This window comes from Bubalus bubalis, chromosome 12 (assembly GCF_019923935.1).
Source record: "Bubalus bubalis isolate 160015118507 breed Murrah chromosome 12, NDDB_SH_1, whole genome shotgun sequence".
In the NCBI taxonomy this organism is placed as follows: domain Eukaryota; kingdom Metazoa; phylum Chordata; class Mammalia; order Artiodactyla; family Bovidae; genus Bubalus; species Bubalus bubalis.
In genome coordinates this window covers 21,005,268-21,031,857 of record NC_059168.1, presented here as the reverse complement: position 1 = coordinate 21,031,857, position 26,590 = coordinate 21,005,268, and the positions used below count along the sequence as shown (strand labels likewise).

General features: G+C 40.9%; 1 protein-coding gene and 1 long non-coding RNA gene across 7 annotated transcripts in view; one reads left to right on the top strand and one right to left on the bottom strand.

Annotated features, from left to right (window-relative positions):
* The window catches only part of ARHGEF33 (Rho guanine nucleotide exchange factor 33), a 75,814-nt gene that overhangs the window by 13,747 nt on the left and 35,477 nt on the right, over positions 1 to 26,590 (bottom strand). For all 5 annotated transcript variants that reach the window (XM_025260897.2, XM_025260901.2, XM_025260903.2 and 2 more), the window contains exons 7-15: positions 25,311 to 25,453; positions 21,918 to 21,977; positions 20,834 to 21,058; positions 14,552 to 14,681; positions 8,041 to 8,173; positions 6,312 to 6,395; positions 5,044 to 5,127; positions 1,698 to 1,846; positions 528 to 692 (exon numbers count right to left, since the gene is read on the bottom strand). In XM_025260897.2, the coding sequence (XP_025116682.1) occupies positions 528 to 692; positions 1,698 to 1,846; positions 5,044 to 5,127; positions 6,312 to 6,395; positions 8,041 to 8,173; positions 14,552 to 14,681; positions 20,834 to 21,058; positions 21,918 to 21,977; positions 25,311 to 25,453 (1,173 nt within the window). The remainder of the gene's footprint in view (positions 1 to 527; positions 693 to 1,697; positions 1,847 to 5,043; positions 5,128 to 6,311; positions 6,396 to 8,040; positions 8,174 to 14,551; positions 14,682 to 20,833; positions 21,059 to 21,917; positions 21,978 to 25,310; positions 25,454 to 26,590) is intronic.
* LOC123328433 lies at positions 11,377 to 26,590 on the top strand. 2 transcript variants are annotated; one of them, XR_006543254.1, is made up of 5 exons: positions 11,377 to 11,781; positions 13,553 to 13,639; positions 20,604 to 20,674; positions 21,399 to 21,495; positions 26,373 to 26,590. It is a non-coding gene; the product is annotated as an uncharacterized LOC123328433 (long non-coding RNA). The 2 variants fall into 2 exon arrangements; XR_006543255.1 differs by lacking the exons at positions 11,377 to 11,781; positions 13,553 to 13,639 and adding an exon at positions 14,674 to 15,330.

The window sequence follows — 26,590 nt, the reverse complement described above, 5'->3', positions numbered from 1 at the left end:
TCTATTTCTGAAGAAGCTTCACGGAGAATTGGGAGATGCTAATCAACATTCTGCATCATCTCAGACCAATGTCTCATCCTCAGAGCCCAGACTTCCTCTGACCCCTGACTGGGATAGCTTTTTTCCCCCACTGTATCTCGTGGAGACATTAAAGCCCCACTCTTCTGAGAGCTATAAAATGCCTTCCTGTCATCTTATGGTACTCCCTTCCACTCTGTCATTGTCCAAACCCTGAGAGACTCATGCTGTAGGTGGGGGATGGTTACGTGTGGTAACCTTATTGGGAGTAACCTCCAGCCTCTAGGCCTGCTCCTTAACATGAGTGCCTTCCTCTGGGATCCAGACATTGGGTCAGCTGTTTGCCTGCCACATATAGACCTGATGGGAGAGGGAGAAAGGAGCCCTGTAAGTCATACTCCTAATCCAAGCTGGTTTGCAAACCCACACAGACTGGCCTGCTACCCTATACAGACCACCTGGGACGCGAGGGCATTGTCATTAATCTTTCCACAGCAACAGGTGCTTACGTGACAGCAGGTCCAGAACTGGGAGCAGAAGGGTAGGGTTGCAGCATCTCTTCTGAGTGGATCCCACTGTCACGGACAGCCTCGGGGCCTGCAGTGGGAGAAGCATCTTGCCCGGCGTTTGCACACTGGGAAGCCAGCCCTTTGTACAGCTTCGCCATGGATGACCTAATAGAATGGAGGTAATAATTCTCAGTGGAAAATCAACTCTCTGAATATATAGATTACACCAAGAAAAGTAGCATTTCTCAGATGAATCTCAGCTGTGAGCTTCTCGCTCTCCCCAGGCTCTCTACAAACTAGGTGGTTGATACATTAGAGTGCAAGCTGACTGCTGGTTGGGAGTGGGGATGCTGATCAATTGGCTGAACTGAGTTTGGGGGTAAGGGGGAGTACGGGGAGAGGTCATCCATTAGAGGAGCCCTGACTTGGGGGATAGCATCTTCTTCTAATGTGAAGCACCCATAGAAATGATTCTGTTTTCCTCATTGGATTGGGATGAGGTTGGAAAAAATCCAGGTTATTAGTAAGCTTTGTTATGAGTTGCTTCTGTTCCCTTTGAAGACCAGATTTTCCTTAGTCCTCCCTATTTCTTCTTAGTGTGAAATCTGTTCAACCACCACCCTCTCCCTTATTTGTTTTATTTTTACCCATAGCACTTAAAACCATCTATCTTATTTATTACCTGGCTATCCAGGTCTAAAAAGTAAGCTCCATGTGGCAAAAATTTTTGACTGTTTTGTTCTTTGCAGTGTATTCAGTTTGAAGAACATTACTTGGTATACCATAGGTGCTCAATAAATACTTCTTGAGTTAATGAAAGAAATCAGATTTTAGCCTTTAAACTGCAATTTTAAACCAGACAAGTTTAGCGAAATAACTATTTTTGAGGTGGTTAGCAACATGAGAAAATAGAAGGTCCCCATAAACAGTACAGCAAATTTGCTTGTTTTTCTAAAGTAATTTCTACCAGCTAGTAAGTACCTCCCTCCTGTAGCCAGCCTGGCCACCTCTCTTCCATTCCCTTCTCTCCTCTCTTCTGCCTCCACCACTGCATTTCAGCTACTTTACATACAATGTGGTTACTTGCAACAGACACTCACATTGACCGTGTGTATCCCTGTTCTCAGAAACCTTTGGTCAACCCTCTAAACTTCACCATCAGAACCTTACTTCTTGAGCTTTTTCCGTTTCTGAATAAGCAAATCCTCATTGCACTGAAAAAGCAGGGTGTAGTGTGAGATAAATACTCGCAGGCGCTGAACACACACCAGAAGTAGGTAATAGTCAGGGTGTTCCTGCTCTGTGAACTTCAGGACATTCTGGATGGAAGAAAAAAGGAAGCAGCATTGCAAAGTTAGAATGAAAAGTTGTTTTGTCTCTTCTGTACCTTGCCTTGGTATGCTGTGAGAGTTTGGAAGCCACTTACTCAAAACAATACCAATGGCCAATTTAATAACAAACTGAAAAGTCAAACTTGTTGTTCCCTTTTTCCATCGCATCTCGGGAAAATAACAGTCATTTTTGCTCCTGTTGGAGTTGAATTTGAACATATGGAAAATTAGAAGGATCTACTAATTAGATCTCTGAAGTAATGGAGCCATTCTAACAATTATTGTCTCTAACCAATGGTAGGAATATCAGGCATCAGAGCTGGAAGTAGGGGGACGTTATGATCAAGCCTGGCCTATTACCCCTCCCATTACAATGCCTGCTGTGCTGTAGTGGAACATGCATGCTGGTTGCGACTGGGAAAGCTGACAGTTACTGAAGAACTGCACAAAAAAGATCTTCACGACCCAGATAATCACGATGGTGTGATCACTCACCTAGAGCCAGACATCCTGGAATGTGAAGTCAAGCGGGGCTTAGGAAGCATCACTAAGAACAAAGCTAGTGGAGGTGATGGAATTCCAGTGGAGCTATTTCAAATCCTAAAAGATGATGCTGTGAAAGTGCTGCACTCAATATGCCAGCAAATTTGGAAAACTCGGCAGTGGCCACAGGACTGGAAAAGGTCAGTTTTCATTCCAATCCCAAAGAAAGGCAATGCCAAAGAATGCTCAAACTACTGCACAAGTGCACTCATCTCATACGCTAGTAAACTAATGCCCAAAGTTCTCCAAGCCAGGCTTCAACAGTACATGAACCGTGAACTTCCAGATGTCCAAGCTGGTTTTAGAAAAGGCAGAGGAACCAGAGATCAAATTGCCAACATCTGTTGGATCATTGAAAAAGCAAGAGAGTTCCAGAAAAACATCTATTTCTGCTTTATTGACTATGCCAAAGCCTTTGTCTGTGTGGATCACCACAAATTGTGGGAAATTCTTCAACAGATGGGAATACCAGACCACCTGACCTGTCTCTTGAGAAATCTGTATGCAGGTCAGGAAGCAACAGTTAGAACTGGGCATGGAACAACAGACTGGTTCCAAATAGGAACCAGTTCCAATATACGTCAAGGCTGTATATTGTCACCCTGCTTATTTAACCTATATGCAGAGTACATCATGAGAAACACTGGGCTGGAAGAAGCACAAGCTGGAATCAAGATTGCTGGGAGAAATATCAGTAACCTCAGATATGCACTTGCCACCACTCTTATGAAAGAAAGCGAAGAAGAACTAAAGAGCCTTTTGAATGAAAATGAAAGTGGAGAGTAAAAAATGTGGCTTAAAGCTCAACATTCAGAAAACTAAGGGCATGGCATCGGGTCCCATCACTTCGTGGCAAATAGATGAGGAAACAGTGGAAACAGTGACAGACTCTACTTTTGGGGGCTCCAAAATCACTGCAGATGGTGACTGCAGCCATGAAATTAAAAGATGCTTACTCCTTAGAAGAAAAGTTATGACCAACTTAGACAGCATATTAAAAAGCAGAGACATTACTTTGCCAACAAAGGTCCATCTAGTCAAGGCTATGGTTTTTCCAGTAGTCATGTACGGATTTGAGAGTTGGACTACAAAGAAAGCTGAGCACTAAAGAATTGATGCTTTTGAACTGTGGTTTGGAGAAGACTCTTGAGAGTCCCTTGGACTGCAAGGAGAGCCAACAAGTCCATCCTAAAGGAGATCAATCCTTAGTGTTCATTGGAAGGACTGATGCTGAAGCTGAAACTCCAATACTTTGGCCACCCGATGCAAAGAACTGACTCATTTGAAAAGACCCTGATGCTGTGAAAGATTGAAGGTGGGAGGAGAAGGGGACGAGAGAGGATGAGATGGTTGGATGGCATCACCAACTCAATGGACATGAGTTTGAGTAAACTCTGGGAGTTGGTGATGGACAGGGAGGCCTGGCGTGCTGCAGTCCATAGGGTTGTAAAGAGTTGGACACGACTGAGCGACTGAACTGAATTGAACTGAACAGTTACTGAGTGCTTCCCATTGCCAAGCACTAAGTCTTCTACATTATTTTCTCATTTAACTTTTACCACAACCCAGTTAGATAGGTACCATTCTTACCTCCATTTAACAAAGAAGGAAATCAAGGCAAAGTGAAGTTAAATAATCTTCACTGGGTCACACATCTAATGAAGATCAAAGCCAGGATTTGAACTCAAGCCAGAGAGTAGACTCCGGGTTCTTGTTTGCTTACTTACACACTGCTTGCAGGACCTGGGTTTCAAGCCTATATTTTTTCCACCGACCAAATATCTTAACTTGGGCAAATTACTTCTTTGTCTCTCCATTATCTAAAGTGTTAATAATGATACTGATTTCATGGGATAGTTGAAGATTAAATAAGATAATTATTAAGAAAGAATGATTTCAAAATATAAAGCCATATACAATTGAAAGTCTTTTTAATATTAATACTGGGCTACTTCTACCTGGGACAAATTCCAAGCAGTTCTGAGATACTTTCATTGAATTCCTTAGAAAAATCAGTCATCAATTAAACCAGAACAGGTGGGTAGTGGGAAGAAGAGGGACTGGTAGGGGTGTTGCTGAGTCTCTCTCAACTCAACTCCCTCTAAGATGCTACAAGCCTATAGGAAAATGGTGTGAAGATGTCAGCTCATCAGCTTCTCCATGCTTCTTTCGTGACACAAGACATAAGCAAGGTATAGTAGACCCTTGGACACAAGTCAAAAGAAAGTAATCAGAATAGAGGTAAGTGGGGAGCTTGTATAGATATTTCTTCGATACCCAAGGGGTAGGGCTGGGAGTGGAGGTGAATTTAGATGGCTGTGGAACCAAGATGGAAGGAACTGAATAGGTTCCCAGGATCTGGCAGGAGCTGCCCTAGAAAGATCCTGGATCAGCATAGGTGTGAATTGCTGGTAAATAAAGATAGAATTTTCTTTTTGGCATCATGAGCCAAAAACTTTTGAGGATGAGATTTTAGCTCATACCACAAGGTGGAGATAGGGTAATCATAAAAATCGAAATCATTCAAACACTTTTTAGAAATATTAATGATTTCTTGACCCTTTATGGTGTCTTTTCATTGGAAGCCCAAAACAACTGTTTAGCATGAAAATCAGCTTGGTAGCTTGACCAGCCATGCCTACCTGTAGATGTATCAGATATTCAGGGATGCGCTGGACTATATGAAAAAACAATGTGTAGATGTCTGACTTAATCTCTTCATCACCCTGAATGAAAGAAAGTTGGAGTCAGTCTTTAGTGTGCCTCCAGTTCTGGCTGCAAACTGAGGTCAGTTCCACTAGAGTAGCAAGGGTTTACTAGAGCATTTTCTTCATGGAGAGTGTCACGAAACATTGATCTGTCATTGGAGAGGCTACTTATTCAGGGACATGCTCAAGAAGACACGTCTTTGCTAACAAGGAGTGTGTCATATTCTTCTTTAGAATCTACCCAAATGTCCAAACCACCCCCTCCCCCTCCCCACTCTCCAACACCATCTTAGCAAAGTGAGCACTCAGTAAATTAGACTTGAGTTGACTAAATTTGTTAAGGTTCTTCAGCAAGTAATCTGTACAATGTTTTTACCAACAGGCATTAAAGGTGCTTTGAACCTCATGAGAATGAAGAAGGGAGAAACCGTTTGGCAACAGGAAACATGCTGGACTTTCTTCATGTCCCTTCCCTTCCTTTCTCCTTTCTCAAATATTAGGTTGGTCAAAAAGTTCATTTGGGCTTTTCTGTAACATCTTATGGAAAAACCCCATGAACTTTTAGGCTGACTCAATATTTGCTGAGTGCTAATATATGGTAGGTATTATACTGGGTTGAGAACAGTCAGAGGTTGACGTAGAAAGTTAAGAGAGCCTCTCACCTCTTGTGAAACTTAATTAACTCTTAGCTTTAGAGCTTCTGATATAGTTCTTTTCTATTGACCTAAAATAACTAGAATTGCTTTATATGTATATGTGCTTATTGAGCATCTAATATATCACTGCAGTAGCAACACTTAAAGCAACATGACTAGAGCCATTTTATAATCTTGTAAAATGACAGACACACTATGACATGAATTTAATATTCAGATTAATACATCTAAGTTTATAAAGCCCAAAACCGTTAAGGTTGCAAACTGCAGCCTGAGGATCTCTGGTTAGAATATTTGTTTACTTTGTCTGTATTTCCAGTGGAATGGAACAGAAGTTCAGTAAGGAAGAGCAAAGACCAAAGCAATGGCACTGATCCTTGAGTGGCTCCTTGAACCCCAGGGAGGAGAGTCAGTGGCTTTGTTCAAGGCATTCCCCAGCCTGGAGAACAAGCCCAGAGTACATGTGCTGTGTTTTCTGGAAAGGTGAGCAACATAATGTAGTCACACATGTAACCAAAGGAGAATGCAAACATAGAGTTAACTTACCTCCTTCAGAACAACCACATGAACCAAAGAGATGCATTCGGGCAAGTCCCTCAGGTAAGCAACATAATAATCCAAAAAATTATTCTTGAAAACAAACAGAAAAAGTCATGGTAAGAACCTGGAGACAGGAATGATAATAATTAATATGTATGTTTGTTTGTGCTCAGTTGCTCAGTCATGTTCAGTTCTTTGGGACCCCATGCACTATGGCCCACCAGGCTCCTCTGTCCATGGGATTTCCCAGGCAAGAATATTGGAGTGGGTTGCCATTTCCTACATCAGGGGATCTTCCTGTCCCAGGGATCAAACTCACATCTCTTGCGTCTCCTGCATTGGCAGGCGGACTCATGCATATCTAAAGGAGTACTTTGTAGAGATTATTTTAATCATTCATTAAATGTGTTTAGTAATATTTGTTTTATTTTTTTATTCACCTTTAAAAAACTTTGGTTTTAAAGAAAATAGTCCTATGGACTTGGAAACCAAAACTCAGTATCCCTGCTTTAATGAAAGTGAAATGATAAACCAAAGCAGAAAGAAGGTGCCATGTAAGTTGAAAAAATATTTTAAACAGTTAAATGATAAAAATGCAAATTTTGTTTTTTAATTACTCTCTGCTTCAATCATCAACATCCAAATGAGGAACTTTTCCCAACTCACCTCAGAGGGTCTAGATCTGGAATTCTTGACTTTTTCCACTAATTTCTTATTCACCTATGGAATATCCCCTCAGGAAAACAGTTTTCACCTCTCAAAGTTATTTTCCCATAGGTATAACAATTCTCAGCTCAAGAAAGCACATTGAATACAAATGAGTAAAAGTAAGTTTAGAGGGATGGCATTACATCCACTCTATACAAGTAAATAATTTGTAAACTTGTATTATGAATCATTCATATACAGAGGTCAACTGAAGGTAAAATCTGACTTGCAGACGAATTTCAATTAATCCATGCAATATTTTAAAAATAAAACTTCACACAAAATTCTGGACTTTCCACTTCTCTTAAAATACCAGATCTGGAAACCCTAGTCCTTTTTTCCTGCAAATTGTATATAGCTGAGCAGCTATTCCTTATAGAAAAGCATATGTGCTCCACTTAAGCTCACTTCCCAGTAGTATTCCCACATTGTATTACATTCCACTCATTTCTACTTACTAATGTCATCTGCTGGCCCTGTAGGCATTTGAGTTTGCAGCTTGTGACCTAAATCATATTTTTTTTTAAGAACATTACAGAGATTTAAAAACTTAGCATCCTTTCTCCAAGAAAGTGAAAACAAAAAACATTCTAGACAAATAGCTACCCATCACATTTTAAAAAATCTTTAAGAAATGAAATTGTGTGTGAAAGCATATACATATATACAAATGCCCATATATGTATTTTATATGTATAGATGGATATATATGTGCATGTATATATACACACACACATACATCATATTCAATGGGGGCAGTTATAGTTCAGCAGAAAAATGATGAACTGGAACTTAAAAGACTTGGGTTCTAGCCACAGATCTACAAATATCTAGATAGCTGGGTAATTTCAACCATGGTTTTTTCTCTGAACTTTATTTCATTATCTGTAGAACAAGGAGGTTAGACTAGACCTCCTCGGACTCTGAAATCCACTGATTCTAGATTCTCCATTAAGAGAAATGGACATGGAAGACACAGATGCATGTAATTCAAGTTTATAAAGGATTAAGAAAAAAAAAAACTTACCTCATCATTTGTTAACTTAAGGAATAAATCTCCAAGGACCCCTTGGCGTGGCCACTTCAAGACCCTTTCCTGCAGAGCGTGAAGCAAATCCAGGTGCTGCTGGACAATGTACCGTAAAGAGCCAGGGAAGAGGCTTGAAACAGAAGAGAGACACAAACCGGGTGTAGAGAAGAAAAGGCTCTTCAAGAACATACGGAACAAGTCCAATTTTCCCAGTCATTCAAAATACTTTGAGTCACAGGTCTGCCTTTAGTATTCAAAAAAAAATGTGTCACTGTCAGCCTCACAGCAGGTAACCTCAGACCACAGAAAGACCCTTTACTGATGACTCCTGTGCAAATGTGTATTGAACTAGTTAAGAGCACTTCGCTTGAGTGGCCTTTTCAAAGCAAAATGGTACACTCTTATTTGCTAACTGCTACTGCTAAGTCACTTCAGTCTTGTCCGACTCTGTGCGACCCCATAGACGGCAGCCCACCAGGCTCCCCCGTCCCTGGGATTCTCCAGGCAAGAACACTGGAGTGGGTTGCCATTTCCTTCTCCAATGCACGACAGTGAAAAGTGAAAGTGAAGTCGCTCAGTCATGTCCGACTCTTAGCGACCCCATGGACTGCAGCCTTCCGGGCTCCTCTGCCCATGGGATTTTCCAGGCAAGAGTACTGGAGTGGGGTGCCATTGCCTTCTCCACAGTCTTATTTAGATGACAGTAAAATTTTAAGGGAGATCTTTTTCATGTTTTAAAGTTCTTCCCACTTGATATGCAAATCATCTATTCCAATTAATGCTGCAGATGACAGCACTAAGGTGGCACTTGGTCATTCGTAGCTACCAACTGTGCTTAGTTAGAGAAGGAGGAAATTTCGTTTAAAGCTGGAAACTGAAAGTTCAGGGGATGAGGGCATAAAAGTGTTACTTTTCCCCTTTCCTTCAGTTTCTAAGAAGAATCTGGGAATGCATGGAGTCTTGCCAGAGGAGGCTACAGCATAGGTCTGGCCTGCTAGTCCCAGTTTTGCTGAGCCCCCTCCTGCTCTCCCACCCTCTGCCCTCTATCTCAGTGTGTCTCATTTATTTCAGAGGAAATGAAGGAAAGACGAGAGAAGTCGGAGGAGGGTGGGATGGAGAGGAGAGTCAGAAGGAGAATCATGGGAGGAAGGAGAAGGTGGATTGGATGGTGGACTGGATGGAGAAGCGGGGTGAGCAGAGGCCTGAAGGAGTGAGGAAGGAAGAAACAGGAGTAGAGCCTTGCTGGACCACAGCAAGGATGTCAGCTCCAGCTTGGTAATTTGGGGGAACTGAAAGTAAGTTCCCCTGTGCTTTCAAGACCACAAGGTTTTTCATGTTAGTTTGGTTGGTTTTCTTGATTCTTTTGTTTTAGGTAAAAAATAGATTTATTAATATCCTTTGTAAAGAGGTTGCAGGAAAATGAGGCAGGAGAGGATGGTCATGTCCCAGGTCTCAGGCAGGTTCCTGGGACAGGCCACCAAGTGAGAGTTCTTGGCTTTATGCAGAAAAGAACTCAAGGGTGAGCCATAGGTCTGGCCTGCTAGTCCTAGTTTTGCTGAGCCCCCTTCCTGCTCTCCCACCCTCTGCCCTCTATCTCTTTTATCTAAAGTAAAAGCAGAGAACACATTCCATAGGCAGAATATGGGTCTGTCTCAAAAGGTGAGAGCAGCCAGGACTACAAGTTGGGGTACTTTGCCACCCCCAAACAAGCAGAACTCTGTTGAGAACAGTAGGAAGAACACCAGTTTGGAAGGAGGTGTTTTCAGCCCATTTCCAAGCAAAGAAAATTCCCCTGTGGTTGCAGCTCAGAGTAGACACACAAATGCCAGCCTCCCATGAAAAGGGACAAGGATTCCTTCTACTCCAGTCTGCCAACCCCTCCAGTCCCTGTGCCTTGAGTCTCCATGTGTGTGAAGCCCACTGATCCCTAAGCACAGGAGGAGAGGCCTCCTGGGCTGATATAATAGGCTCGGAAGACCTAAGTAATCCCTGTCCACATCAGAGGGAATTTGGAGGCGTGGCTAGGAGACAGTCTAACTGGGAGAAACCATAAAGCTGATGGAGGAAAGCAGACCTGATCACATTGAAAGAGTGAAACACTGCACCCGCAAAAGACCTAGACATGAAAGATTTCTCCCCACCCAGAGGCTGACAGGGACTGCAGGTAATACTCCTGGTGTGACACTGTGAGATGTTGGGGCACAGTGGTGAGATCTGAGATTGTGACGGGTGGTCAGTGTAGGGTGTATAAAATGTCTTGATTTATCTCTTCTTTTTCTCTCTTTCCTTCCTCTCCTTTTTTTTCCCCTTCCTTTCCTGTCCTATCCTGTCCTTTCTTTCAAGAAAGCTGTCTTCTGTTACACTATGACCAGTGTACTTGCAGAGTTAGACAGTTGGTATCTTGGTTGGAGTCCAGGTTGCCTCGTGGACAGTCCACTGGAGTGACAGTGTAAGGTTTTAGGATGGGGATCACAAAAGGCTAATACCCTCATTAAGTTTCACGGAAGCATGTGAGTTACATGAAGAGCGATGATTTGAGGTGGATTCTGTGCCAAATGGCTTCTCTGATAGCTCAGTGGTAAAGAATCTGCCTGCAATGCAGGAGACCCTGGTTGGATTCCTGGGTGGGGAAGATCTGCTGGAGAACGGATAGGCTACCCACTCCATCATTCTTGGGCTTCCCTGTGGCTCAGCTAGTAAAGAATCTGCCTGCAATGCAAGACCTGGTTTGATCCCTGGGTTGGGAAGATCCCCTGGAGAAGGGAAAGGCTACCCACTCTAGTATTCTGGCCTGGAGAATCCCATGGACTGTATAGTCCATGGGGTTGCAAAGAGTTGGAAATGACTGAGCAACTTTCACTTTCATTTTTCACTTTCTCTACCAAATATTGAAAACAGGCTTTAAATTTTTTTTTTTAATTTAATAAGGATAATATTTGAAATTAGGGCAGAGTGCAGAGGAGGTGAGCCAGGAAATGGGGAGAGGGAAAAAGAAGAAGTATAGACACACTTAACCTATTTCACTGTTTTGCCTGGAGCCTAACCTGACTCCCAGAAGCAACTTTTTCATTAGGACAAAAATGTTAAGTGCTCAATTTATTTTCTATTCCTTACCGGGGGTGAGATTATGGCAACATGAGAAGTTTATTCTTTCTAAAGTCTTCAAAGTAATTTCAACTCCTGCAAGACAGTACTTAAGCAAGGAAATAAACTAAAAGTAATCAATGAACATCCAGTTATAGTTTTAAATTAGTAACTTAGGTCAAAACAACTCCTGAGCTTCAGCTGCAAGATGAGGCATTGATAACAAAAACACATGCCACCTACTGGTGATCTGAAGCATACAGTTCGTTGAACTCTCGGAGGATGTAGTCCTTGGGATTCAGCTTTTAAGGCTAACCGGCAAATCCTGTGGGGCTGACTTTGCCCCTCCTGACAAGGGTTCATGCAGGACTACTCAAGCCTGAGGTAGTGGCTCTGTGTGGGTGAAACATGCCAGAAAAAAACAAGAACTCCAACATCTGTGATCCTCCTACCAGTGGACAACAGCCCATACTTTCCCCTCAGGCTTCCATTGGCAGCCTTTGCTCCTGCAGCATCAGGCGATTGCAGCCAGGGGCAGGGCTGGCTGGAAGCAGCCTGCAGAGACTTCTGAGCACTTCATGTATTTGTAGGGAAAACCTGAAGTTTTATTTTATAGGTTTGAGAAGACGTGGCACCCTCAGGTTTGAGCATCAGGTATGTATTTGTGGGTGTCGTTTTCACCCCCAGGTGACTTTTCATTGAGGGCAGAAAATGCAGAAGGCTTGTGGTTTGTGATGGGAAAGGTAAATGTTCATAAGGTAATTTTCATCTTTGCATGGGAGGAAAAACGCCAATAGAAAAGAGGAATAATCTCATTCTGTTCTGTATTTCATTCCGCTTATCTATTTAAATAAAGAGGCTACACGTGGAGGCTTCAGAAAGCTTAGGTAAAAAGAAACAGTGAATTAAGGAGGAGGATGAAGCTCTAACCTCAGGTAGGAAAAGAGTAGGGCTTCCCTGGTGGCTTAGTGGTAAAGAATCCATCTGCCAGTGCAGAAGATGCAAGAGACTGGGCTTTGATCCCTGGGAAGGAAATGGCAAACCAGTATTCTTGCCTGGGAAGTCCCATGGACAGAGGAGCCTGGCAGGCTACAGTCCATGGTATCACAAAGAGTCAGACATGACTTAGCGACTCAACAACAATAGGAAAAGGGTGACATTGCAAAGCTCAGAGGGGCTTCCCTGGTGGCTCAGGCGGTAAAGAATCACCTGCAATGCAGGAGACCTGGGTTCGATCCCTGGGTGGGGGAAGAGCCCCTGGAGGAGGGCATGGCAACCCACTCCAGTATTCTTGCCTGGAGAATCCCCATGAACAGAGGAGCCTGGCAGGCTAGAGTCCATGGGGTCGCAAAGAATAGGACATGACTGAATGACTAAGCACAGCAAAGCTCAGAACCAGAGATTTCATATTAGCACTAAGAATACTGAGTTGAAGCTTTTCTCTTCTTGGGCAATGAAAACAAAAAAGAGGATTAGCTTAGCAGATAACTAACATAAATAGCATCATCATGGATATGAGAAATAACCATTATCTTACTTTCTTGAGGAAGGTATGATAGTTTTAATTATTTTTAATCTCAGGATTTGGGGGAAGGCCCACTTCTTCCTTAGTAATGGGTCATGAGCAGTAGAAGAGAGGGCAAGTAGAAACGAGCTTCTGTGAACTAAAAACATTCCCCTATTTGAAGGGTCAGCTGAGATCTGAAGTAAGGACAAATGGGCAGCTAAGGGAGAAGCCTGATTTATGAAACAGGAAGAGACAAAGTCAGCTTCTGGTTGAGGCACCAGGCATATCGCTGTCAGTCAAGGTGGTATCTTTGAAATCACATGGTCCTTAGAGAAGCAGTGCGATGCTAAAAGAGCATGAGACAGGCCTGGGTTTGAGCTCTGGCTTCAGTTGGTTATGTGACTTCAAACCTCACTGGACCTGAGTTTCTTCATCTATCAAGTAGGATTCACAGGTTCTTGTGAAGATTTCGTGAAGTAAATGAAGTACCCAAGCATGAAGCCTAATTACTGTATGCTGGAGCAAACAATCCTCTCTTTCACTCTCCTTACCCCATCCCCACATTTTCAGAGAGTAGAAAGAGATGCTGCTGGCTTAGACTCATAGATGTGGAGGCAAAGCCACTTCAAAAGGTAGACTGGGTTTTAGTTGGGTTTTAATGTGAACTGAGCAAATCTTCGGCACCAGCAAGATAGCAAGAGGCCAGAGAGACTTCTCGGAGGGCTGAAGGGGTAATCTGGGAGGTTCAGACAAGCTGGATGGGGTGAAAAAGGGGGAATCAAGTGGCCAGAAAGGGAAGGAAGAGCCAGCAAGGATCTAGGTGGCCACAGAAAGTAAAACCCAGTTCAGAGCGTCTACTGTTCACAGCTTTCAGTGTCATGTTCTTTTCTGCTCCTTACAGCTTTCTATTTTATCTAGGTTTTGCAGTGAAATAATTCTTGCAAATAGTGAAGCAATTGTGGGTTTGTCATGGCACGTTTTCTCACATCAGTCGCTTCGATGGAGGTACATTGTGTTTTGGTGATTGGGTTTATTGCTGGCAGCTGCAAAGCCAAGTAAAATTGGGGGTGGGGGTGATACGGATCTGGAAAATACAGTTCAGGCTTCCCACAACTTCATGAACCGCCAGTGCATATTCCTTGGTAGAATACTTAAAGTGGTAATGCTCTGTTTGTCTCTAGTCATCCATCATCCAGACTTCTCATTTATTTGGCTTGGCCTTTTCCTCAGTGGATCTGGATTATCACATCTTTATGACAGTAGTCTTTCCCCACCAAATCATAAGTTTCTCTTTCCTGCTTTCTCTCAGCAGAGAGGGAAGCAGAGAAAATCTGAAGTTTTGAAACAGATATAGAGGGGGGAATGTGGTAACCTGGGGACTAGCAAGTTGCTGTAACACAACAGAGGCCGGATGGAAGCTCTGCCCCACAGCATGACTACACTCACATGCGGCTCATACCTTAACCAGGATTTCCTGAACAAATAATAAGAAAGGTCCAAGTTCACAGCTATGTAAGCCCTGCATCATTTATCTAATGGCCACTTCAGATCTCCATTCCCGTCCATTTCCTGTGCTCCCATGAGAAGTGGTTCCAGGGGTTCTTCCAGGATTTCCAGTGGAATATGCAGATGGAAACAGACAGGAATACCTCCCTCACTGTTGCACTTTTTCCCTTTAGGCTCTTAACAGACAAGCCAGGGACACTGAAAGCCCCAGAGACTCCACTCATTTTCTTATCTGCTGGAAGTCAAAAGTTGAGACTTGCCAGGGGTTACCTGCGGTCACTGACTATTCTCTTTTCCAAGTCTATATCTGGAGCTCTTGATAAGTACCAGAATTCCCAAAGTGGAAACAATAAACAACTTACCTTAAATTTTAATCAATCTGAAAAGCAAAGGCAATGAATACATGGGTACCTTCTCTCTTTAGAATTCCTCTTTCCATCTGACCCCTGGAATGTTGCCTTGATCTTCAGGATCAGAGAGATGTTAATGACATATTTTCTTTCTGATTCAAGCAGTTCTAGAGCCACAGTCTGTCTTTTAGCTTTAAAAACAAAACAAGGAGGGAATTTTTGTTAACCACTGTTCCCTGAGACCCTGTTAAATGATAGAAAGCAATAAAAAGGTATTGAAAGCAATAGAGACACCAGCAAGTTTCTGGAAGATGGAAAACAGAGTGGAGGCATGGTCATTAATTCAGCAGAGCAAAGGGCACCAAACCATTTACTTCAGTGTTTTCATCTGTGGATGGGAAATCGGCTGAGAAGCAGAAAGGCTCAAGGATTGGAGACACCAAGACATCACAGAGAGTACAAGTAAGAGGCAATGCTGTAAACAGGAGAAACAGTCTACATTCAGTGAAGCTGAACCTTCAGTTCCCCATACCCACGCTGGATGACTTCCTCAGTTCCACCCCAGGAGAAATGAGAAAAGCTAGAGAAGCCTGGGTCTCTGGTATCTGAACTAACAACATCAGACACAGCAGAGAGCAGAGCTGAAATGCTAAAATGAAAACAAAGGGACTCAAAGAAGGCTCACATACAAAAGAGTGAGATTCCTCTCAGCCTCTTTGCCTGCAGGTCCCAGAGTGCCAGCAGCCAGACTTCTACTGTCCAGACTGGAGACCAGAGGATCTTCCACTGGAGGAATGAGCTGCCCAAGTGAAAAAGATCTACAATCACTGACATACAGAGGTAACCGATCAAAACGGTAATTTGCCACCTGATTAGCAGATAAGAAGCCCACTTATTGATCAGCTTGACCAACATGGGATTTTTAGGTTTCTTTTTATTTAGGGCCTTTTTCCTGGATATGAATAATTAGCTAAGAATCCTCAGATACTTGAATCAATCTTACATCATAAAAGAAAGAGAAGAAAAAAGTATACACACGTTTTTAAAAGGAGGAACCATAAATAGAGACAGTGCAGGAAAAAAAAAGAAACCTTTTAAAAAAATCTTATAATTAATATCCTCAAAGAGTTACCAAAAATGTTCTGCCCGTTTAATAATTACAGGATCCTATTTTTTAAAAACAATCCAGGAAAAAATAAACTTTTTGACTTTTTTAAAAGAGGAGAAGACAAAGTCAAGGAAATCTGTACACCTGCCTCCATTTCCCTCCCCACCAAGAAAGGCAGTAATAGAGAAAATCAGTCCAGGAGATCCAATATCAAGTTAGTAGAAGTTTCAGAGAAAAGAAAGAAAATGAATGAGAAGATATTATCAAATTAATAATACAAAAAATACCAGGACATGTATTTCCAGAGGAAAGGGCCCATTCGCATTCAGTATAATTAATGAAAAAAACCTCTCACATCACTGTAAAATATACCAAATCACTGTGAAAATTTAGCACACCAAAGGTAAAGAGAAGATCCTAAAAGTTACCAGAGAGAAAAATCAGGTAACATACAAAGGACTGGGGATTAGATGATATTGGATTTTTCACTGGCAACATTAGAATTTAGAAGACAGTGGAAGAATTGCTTCAAAATGATAATGGAAAATGACTTTGTATTCATCTAAATAGCCAATGAATTATGTGGAACCTACCAGGCTATGTGTTCCATCAAAACAAGTAGTAAACCAAGAAAGTGAGAAGGATATGCAAAAAAAAAAAAACCAAAAAAAAACCAAAAAAAACCTCCACAAAACCCTGAATAGAAATCTAACATAGGAGAAATTTTAAGGGAATTCACAGGAAGTCCCAGGAGGGCAGCAGTGCAGTGAGTCAGAATGGACTAGGATGACAGAGGTCTCTAGGGCAAATGCTGTTTTAAAAAAATGTCAATGATAGACTCTGTTACATTGCTAAGAAAAATTAAAGAAGACCCATGTAAAAAGAGTCATATACCATGTTCTTCAACTGGAATATCAGTACTGTCAAGATGTCAATTCTCTCCTAATCAGAATAAAAGAATATAGAGTAGAATTTGTTGTTTAGTCCCTAAGTCGTGGCCAGCTCTTTTGCAACCCCATCGACTGTAGCACACCAGGCTCCTCTGTCCATGGGATTTCCCAGGCAAGAATACTGGAGTGGATTGCCACTATCCTCTCCAAGGGATCTTTCAGACCCAGGGAACAAACCCATGTCTCCAGCATCTGCTGCATTGGCAGGCAGATGCTTTACCACTGAACCACCTGGGAAGCCTTAGAGTCTAGAGTTAGACCCACATATATGTGATGACTTGGCTTTTCCTATTCATTTCAGTGAGAATAGGAAGGCATTTTCAATAAATGGAGCTGAAGCAACTGGATAGCCATATGGGAAAAAAATGAATCTGGATTCATACTACACAGCAAAATTTATTCAAGATGAGTCATAGACCTAAATGTGAATGCTAAAACTATAAGGATTTTTATAAGAAAACATAATAGAATATCTTGATAACCTTAGAACTGGCAAAAATATTTTGCAAGGGCACATAAGTCACAAACTATTTTAAACATTTAAAATTGATAAATTGAACTTCATTAAAATTAAAAATATCTATTATCAAAAGACTACCAAGAAAGTGAAAAGGCAGGGCAGAGAATAGAATAAAATATTCTCAACACATATATCTTACAGGGAACTCATATTCAAAATATATTAAGAAACCCTACTAATAGAGAATAAAAAGATAACCCAATTTAAACACTGGACAAAGGACTTAAATAGGTACTTCATAAAAGAAATTATACAAATAGTCAACAAGCATATGAAAAGATGCTCAGCATCATTAGTCTTCAGGGAAGTGCAAATTAAAACTGCAATATGACACAGGACACACCCACAGAATGGTTCAAATTTAAAAGGCTGATCATACTAAATACTGAGAAGAATGTAAAAAAACTGGGAAGTTTCATACATTGCTGGTAAGAGTATAAAATGTTCCAACCACTTTGGTAAACTGCTGGTGTTTTAAAGTTAAACATAATCCTATCCCATAATCCAAAGATTCCACTCCTAGGTGTACACTCAAGAAAAATGAGGGCATACATTAAAAAAAAAAAAAAGACTTGTGCAAGAATGTTCATAGCAGTTTTATTCATAGTAGCCCTAAATTGGAACAATCCAATTTCTAGCAACAAGAGAATGGACAAATTATGGTAAATTCATTCAATACGATTAATAAAAAGGAATAAATTACAGAATGAATTACATGCAACACTGTTGAGAGAAAGAGGCCAGACATGAAAAAACTACATATTGTAATATTCCATTTTTATGGAGTCAAGAACAGACACAACTAATTTATGGCAACAGAAGTCAGAGTAGTGGTTCTGTGGGTGGGTATTGCCTGAAAAGGTGTATGAGAGAACTTTATGAGCTAATATTTCTATTATTAGAAATATTAATGTTGGGTTGGCCAAGAAGTTCTTTTGGGTTTTTCTGTAAGATTTTATGGAAAAACCCAAAAGAACTTCTTGGCCAACCCAATATATTTCTCATATTATACAGGTCTGTGTATCCCCAGGTGGTGCTAGTGGTAAATAACCCACCTGCCAATGCAGGAGACATAAGAAATGCAGGTTCAATCTCTGGGTTGGAAAGATCCCCTGGAGGAGGCACAGAAACCCACTCCAGTATTCTTGCCTGGAGAATCCCATGGACAGAGGAGCCTGGCGGGCTACAGTTCATAGGTTTGCAAAGAGTTAGACATGACTAAAGCAACTTAGCATGCATGCAATGTACCAATAGAAAAAAATAGCAGCATAAACTCTTTTTAAAACATGGAAACAAGCACCAGAAAAAAAATATGTCAAAAGAATTTAAAGTGCTACTGATTTTCACAATAAACCTTTTAGTGTTATTCAGTTTTCATGTATTTGATAATAAAAAATTAAAAATTACCTCCTATAAAAGAGTTGGAGGGAACCTAAAGAAACAAAAGACCTATATATAGAAAACTGTAAAACACTGATGAAAGAAATCAAAGATGACACAAATAGATGGAGAAATATACCATGTTCATGGATTGGAAGAATCAATATAGTGAAAATGAATATACTACCCAAAGCAATATGCAGATTCAATGCAATCCCTGTCAAGCTACCAATGGTATTTTTCACAGAACTAGAACAAATAATTTCACAATTTGTATGGAGATACAAAAATCCTCAAATAGCCAAAGCAATCTTAAGAAAGAAGGATGGAACTGGAGGAATCAACCTGCCTGACTTCAGACTATACTACAAAGCTACAGTCATCAAGACAGTATGGTACTGGCACAAAGACAGAACTATAGATCAATGGAACAAAATATAAAGCCCAGAGATAAATCCACACACCTATGGACACCTTTGACAAAGGAGGCAAGAATATACAATGGAGAAAAAACAATCTCTTTAACAAATGGTGCTGGGAAAACTGGTCACCTGTAAAAGAATGAAACTAGAACACATTCTAATACCATACACAAAAATAAACTCAAAATGGATTAAAGATCTAAATGTAAGACCAGAAACTATAAAACTCCTAGAGGAAAACATAGGCAAAACACTCTCTGATGTAAATCATAGCAGGATCCTGTATGACCCACCTCCCAGAGTAATGGAAATAAAAGCAAAAATAAACAAATGGGAGCTAATTAAACTTAAAAGCTTTTGCTCAATGAAGGAAACTATAAACAAGGTGAAAAGACAGCCTTCAGAATGGGAGAAAATAATAGCAAACAAAGCAACTGACAAAGAATTAATCTCAAAAAATATACAAGCAGCTCATGCAGCTGAATTCCAGAAAAATAAATGACCCAATCAAAAAATGAGCCAAAGAACTAAACAGACATTTCTCCAAAGAAGATATACAGATGGCTAACAAACACATAAAAAGATGCTCAACATCAATCATTATCAGAGAAATACAAATCAAAAACACAATGAGATAACATCTCATGCTGGTCAGAATGGCTGCTATCAAAAAGTCTATAAACAATAAATGCTGGAGAGGGTATGGAGAAAGGGAACCCTCTTACACTGTTGGTTGGAATGCAAACTAATACAGCCACTATGGAGAACAGTGTGGAGATTCCTTAAAAAACTGGAAATAGAACTGCCAGCAATCCCACTGCTGGGCATACACACCAAGAAAACCAGAATTGAAAGAGACACATGTACCCCAGTGTTCATCACAGCACTGTTTACAATAGCCTAGATGTCCTTTGGCAGACGAATGGATAAGAAAGCTGTGGTACATATACACAATGGAATATTACTCAGCTATTAAAAAGAACATATTTTAATCAGTTCTAATGAGGTGGATGAAACTGGAGCCTATTATAGAGTGAAGTAAGTCAGAAAGAAAAACACTAATACAGTATATTAAAGCATATATATGGAATTTAGAAAGATGGTAATGATGACCCTATATGTGAGACAGCAAAAGAGACAAAGATGTAAAGAACAGACTTTTGGACTCTGTGGGAGGACATGAGGGTGGGATGATTTGAGAGAATAGCATTGAAACGTGTATATTACCATATGTGAAATAGATTGCCAGTCCAGGTTCAATGCATGAGACAGGACACTCAGGGCTGGTGCACTGGGATGACCCTGAGGGATGGGATGGGGAGGGAGGTGGGAACGGGCTTCAGGATGGGGGGCATATGTACACCCATGGCTGATTCATGTCAGTGTATGGCAAAAACCACTACAATATTGTAAAGTAATTAGCCTCCAATTAAAATTAATTAATTAAAAACAACAGTTGGAATTGCCATTGTCAGACATGTGCTAAGTGCTCTGTGATGATTTATCATTTGAAGAAAGACAGTAAAGAGGGAAAAAAGGAAAAAAGGAGGAAGGGAAAAACAGACCTCATTGCAGTATTTGACATTTTGGTGGTGAACCCCTGATACAAGATTCAATATGTTCAATATGATACAAGATTCACAATGTTCATATGTTGAACATTCCATATCACTGAATAAATCCATCACAAAATTCTGCCTTCTTCTCCACTAACGTTATGCCTTTTTTCCCAGAGCGGTACAATACTAAGTGTCATGGATACCCAGAATCAAGGTGGTAGTCCCAGTTGGCCGTGTGACCTCAGGTGAGTCCCTTTACCACTAAAGACTTCAGTTTGTTCATCTCAAAAGGAAACCAGAAGCTCAATTGTCTCATAGGTCCACTGCATCTAAATTGCAAGGATTCCAGCCCTTAGGTTTCTTGTTCTTTACATTTTCAGCCTACATTGCCCCTTGGGACTTACCAGCTAAAGAAGTTTCACATAAAACGTTTTCCAAGGAGCTGTGTCTGCCCTGGCTCACTTCCTTGAGTTTATCTGGGTGGTCTTTTGTGACGTATTCTTCACCCCAGTCTTTAGCATCCTTAGGCTGCCTCCACACACCAGGTGGTAGATGACTCTTGGGTTGGATATCAGCTGAGAGGCAAGGCTTAAGGTTTTCTTCTGCTTCTGGAGTTGTTGGGGTCATTCCTGAAAAATAACATCTGCCATCAAGTTCTGACTTTTTTTAAATTATATTTGTTACTAACTCAAAAATATTATGCCTTTGCTTGGGTACAACTATCCTTTGAGGGTTTAACATATCAATTAAGAATTAAAAGTCTCCACAGTTACAAAGGATCACCTTTCTCTGCTTCTGGTCTATATACTTAATTCTTGGCACACAGACTCTACTGAATGACTTAAAAAAAATAAATTTTATAAAATAAAATATAAATTAGTTAATTTATAAATTATTTATTTTATAAAATATAATAACAAAACTAATTTATAGTCATATGTATTGATTCTTCATATTTCTTCCTTTCAGGTGAGCACACCTGAGGAGAAAACACAGAAAGAGCAGGAAGAAGGGTACCAAAGACAGCGTTGTGTTTTGGAATTTGTCCTCCTTGGCCCTGATGATGGTATATTTCCAAAAGGCAGGAGGAAGGGAGGGAGGGGAGATGAAATAATTTATAAAATTCTGGTGAATTATCTCCTAGATAACTTTTAAATTACATAAACTATAAGATGTGTGGTCCACAGAAAACGTAAATGTCATTCCACCTGCACTTGTGAGTTCTCAGCAAGTGTTAGTTCAGTGGTAACTGAAACAAGCCTGAAGGAACTAAGAAGACTGGTTTTGTCTTCAGCTTCCCTTCCCCTTCCCTCTGAGTTGCTGACCTACTCCAGCATACATCTTGGAATCTTAGTAAACATAGTGCTTTATCTTGCCTGAGTTCTTTCATGCCTGGTTTGGGACTGAGGGCGTAGAAGCAGGAAAGGTAGAAGAAGGGAAAGGGTGAGACTGTTAGAAGAAAAGAGAACTTGAAGAAGAGCCACTTACCAGGACCCATTATTCCCTTCACATTGCTGTCTCCTACGTGCATGGATCTGGTCTCTTGCACTGCAGACGAAGGAAAGCTTTCAATCAATATTCGTCCCACTAACATAGACTGGCACCTTCTACTAACTAAGAACTGGGATAGTGTCACAGGGCTTACCTTCTACTGGGGAAGCCAGAGCAGTAAAAAAAAAAATTACAATAGAGTGTGGCAAGTACCAGTGTCTCATTTCTACAAAGATATAACTAACACTTAACTCATGCTGCTGCTAGGTCGCTTCAGTCGTGTCTGACTCTATGCGACTCCATAGACGGCAGCCCACCAGGCTCCCCCGTCCCTGGGATTCTCCAGGCAAAAACACTGGAGTGGGTTGCCATTTCCTTCTCCAATGCATGAAAATGAAAAGTGAAAGTGAAGTCTCTCAGTCATGTCCGACTCTTAGCAACCCCATGGACTGCAGCCCACCAGGCTCCTCCATCCACGGAATTTTCCAGGCAAGAGTGCTGGAGTGGGGTGCCATTGCTGTCTCCAACTTAACTCATAGATAGCCATAAGAATTAAATAAGATAACATTTCTAAACTGCACACAGCAAGAGCTAAATGATTATGTAACTATGATGGTAAGGATGGTAATGCTAAACAGAGCCAGAAGGATGATTTTAAAATGTAAGTCAGACCCTGTCAAGCCTCTGCTTAGCCCTCCAACAGCTCCCCATTGCTGTGCAAAGACCAAAGTTCTTAGAATTATCTTAAGGCCCTACCCCTGCCTGCTGTTTTTTCTCTTTTTCTAAAAAAACCCATCTCCTATTGTTTCCCTGTTTATTCTGCTTTTAGCCCCACTAGTCTTATGCAATTTCATGAGCACATCAGTGATGTTCCTCCTGGTACCTTGGGGCTGGTCCCTTTCTCCACTCTGATATCCATAAATCTACTTTCTCACTTCCTTCAGGTCTTTACCTGGTACCCTCTCTAAAATTATACCCGTGTTTCCTTATTTGTCTTCTGATTACTATCTAACATAGTACATATTTTGTCTTGTTCATTGTCTGCTTCCTTCAGAACAACAGCTCCTTGAAGGTTAGAAATGCTTGTTGTTCATTATGACATCCCACCACCTAAATCAATGCTTGAGGTGAATGGATGGATGAAAGTGTAGATGAATGGATGGATAGAAGGAAGGGTAGCAGGTGGCCAACACCTTGACTGCAACCTCATGAGAGACCTTGAGCCAGAGGCACTCAGCTAAACTGTACAAAGATTCCCAACTCAGAGAAACTGTGATATAATGAATGTTTGCTATTTTAAGATACTGAATTTGGGGTCAATGGATAACAATGGCACCATTTTATAATTAACAATGGACAGAGGAGCCTGGTAGGCTGCAGTCCATGGGGTCGTGAAGAGTTGGACACGACTGAGCAACTTCACTTTCACTTTTCACTTTCATGCATTGGAGAAGGAAATGGCAACCTGCTCCAGTGTTCTTTCCTGGAGAATCCCAGGGACAGGGAAGCCTGGTGGGCTGCCATCTATGGGGTCTCACAGAGTTGGACACGACTGAAGCGACTTAGCAGCAGCAGCAGCAGAGAGTTGGACTGTGAAGAAAGCTGAGCACCAAAGAGTTGATACTTTTGAACTGTGGTGTTGGAGAAGACTCTTGAGAGTGAGTCCCTTGGACTGCAAGGAGATCCAACCAGTCCATTCTAAAGGAGATCAGTCCTGGGTGTTCTTTGGAAGGAGTGATGCTAAAGCTGAAACTCCAGTACTTTGGCCACCTCATGCAAAGAGTTGACTCATTGGAAAAGACTCTGATGCTGGGAGGAATTGGGGGCAGGAGGAGAAGGGGACAACAGAGGATGAGATGGTGGGATGGTATCACTGACTCAATGGACGTGAGTTTGAGTGAACTCCAGGAGTTGGTGATGGACAGGGAGGCGCGGCATGCTACAGTTCATGGGGTCACAAAGAGTTGGACATGACTGAGCGACTGAACTGAACTGAAGCCAACCCCTTCTGAAAGTTTGGTCCTTTGACCTCAAGTTTTAACATAAACTATCACCAATCATATCCAGAATGTCTTACTATGGCATATTATCCCCAAATTTGTAGAGGAACTCGGTAGAATAAACTATATTATATAAGCCATGCCTAAATAATAATGAAAGGAGAATTTGCCATGCATCTGGGCACTTTGCAAATATAACTTTAAATTTTTTATCTTGTGCATATGGTCGGCTGTCCCAGACTTAACTCTGATCTGACTTCTACCTTCCAAGCCCATTCTACATTCTTCCCTAACAACATCTTCATTTTATGCTCTGTTCTTTATGCCGTGGAGCAAAAAACACAGAGCCACCTGTGATGAACCCATTCCCTAGATGGAGCAAGTGAGTTTTCCTAGGCTGCACCTATTGAGTCTCTAAAATAACTACTCAAATGGATAAAAAATAAAAAAGCAAATCTGTACTTTTGAGTTAATACACTTAAAAGCCACTTGATTAAGATTTTTAAATTATCCAAAGCAGATTTATTATCTTTGAATATATGAGTTACATTGTTTAAGCCATAAGGGTGGAAAACCACCAGTCTAGCTCTTGAGGAGATTACAGTTGGTCTAGAATTTATTGAGCCTCTTTTGGAGACTTTCAACATGAGACCTAAAAAACAGGAAAATTTATCCAAACAATGTTAGTATCTCCATTCATGCTCCTGCATATAAGGTGCTTGCTAGACATTGTTGAGGATACAAAGATGTAACAAACATGTAAGTGAACATGCTCAGCTACATCTATTGGAAAGCCATTTTCTTCAGGACTGCTACATACAGATATTTTCTGATTATCTTCAGTGATATGGCTGTGGCTGTTTCAGCCCACAAACACCACCAGATCAGTTTTCCAGAGAAAGGAGAGGACAGAATTAGGTTATCACTGACATCAATGCCTGCCTGTTAGAGCAGATATAACTTTCTCATATCTGTGAAACCTTTGCTGGAAAAAAAAAGAACACAATTTTCCATCTGTGCAGAGAGGTAAGGATTGAGAAGTAATGTAGAAAATAAAACAATTTATTAGAGTGAAATAATTAAAATTTTTTTTCTACAGCAGCTTGTATAGTATTATTGTATAATAAGTTATTTCCAACCCGTTTGAAACTTAGAATACCCAGATTAGTATTTTCCCTCAAAATAAAATTTTTTAAATTTGAGCAGACTCTCTCCATCTCTTAGATCCTCTGAATTCTTCTACATTCCAGTTACAAAAGCAAAAATCCTGAGCAATACACCATTTTTATCTAATAAAGGTGGAGGCTGTAAGCCTGTTCTCAATGTTACTGAAGTCCTACGAACCAAGGGAGAACTACTTGGCTAATTCAATATGATGTGTGAACTGTACCTTTTTCATAGGCCTGAGAAGGCAAAAGGTTTGTAAAGTCTTCACTTGGAAGAACAGGCTCAGGGATGTTGATGGAACGGAAGGGACTTCCTTGTGCTTGAGCAGGTCCAGCCTGTGATCCATGTTCTTCTTTCTGAGTTTTCCTAAAAAAAGAAAAAAAAATGGCTCTTACTACGTGATGGGGTAAGAAAAGAGTCAGTTCAGAATAGGTCAAGAAAATTTCTGAACCATACAAAATTGCAGTTTTTGTAAATTAAACACAGTTGATTACTAGCAATACATATGAGTCAATGCAACTCATCACCAAATACCTACAATTCGCCTTCTAATTATAATATCTGCATTCTTTTTTTTCTGTTACTAGCTTCCCTGTTACAGAGTTTACAGGGGGGACAATTTCTTGGGATAATTTACATTCTCTTCACAAAGCAACACAAAGGTAGCAGGAAGGAGCAGGTACTCGATTGAAAACACTGAACCATTCTCCAGGGTCACACAAATATTAGTTATCTTTTAAATTTGATCATATTAAAACATGTAACAATGAAGATTATATCTACTTAGTGGTGAAGCTTTACTTAATTCAGCCTGGTTGGGGTATTGTTTAACATAAATTTATTTTCAATGGTCAAAGTAAAATAATAATAGAGAAATTTCAGAATCTAATAAAATCACTGGTGACCCCACTATCTTAGCACAAAAATCATAATTTAAATATATCTTTCTAGTTGTTGTTTTCCTGGTGGCTCAGTTGGTAAAGAGTCTGCCTGCAATGTGGGAGACCCAGATTCAATCCCTGGGTCGGGAAGAGCCCCTGGAGAAGGAACTAGCAACCCACTCCAGTATTCTTGCCAGGAGAATTCCATGGACAGAGGGGCCTGGTGGGCTACAGTCCATGGGGTCAAAAAGAGTCGGACATGACTGAGTGACTAACACTTTAACTTTCTAGTTGTTATTTTACGTTTTTACAGTTAAATTCTGCATGCCACTTCAGGTCATTTTCATTTACCTTCCAGTTATATTAAGTGTGTCTTCTGCTACTGTTCTTGTTTCCCCCACCAGGAACTGAACCTTTGTGCCCTGCGTTGTAAACATGGAGTCTTAACTACTGGATTGCCAGAGAAGTCCCACCATTCATTTTTGTGCTGCATAACCTCTATCACATGCTGGTCCATGGAGCCCAGTGGCCAGCTGTCCACCAATAGAGGGAAAGCTACTTCTGGTGCCTGTCTATGAGCCATTGCTTATACGTTTGCCTTTGGTCAGTTTTTTGGTCAGAC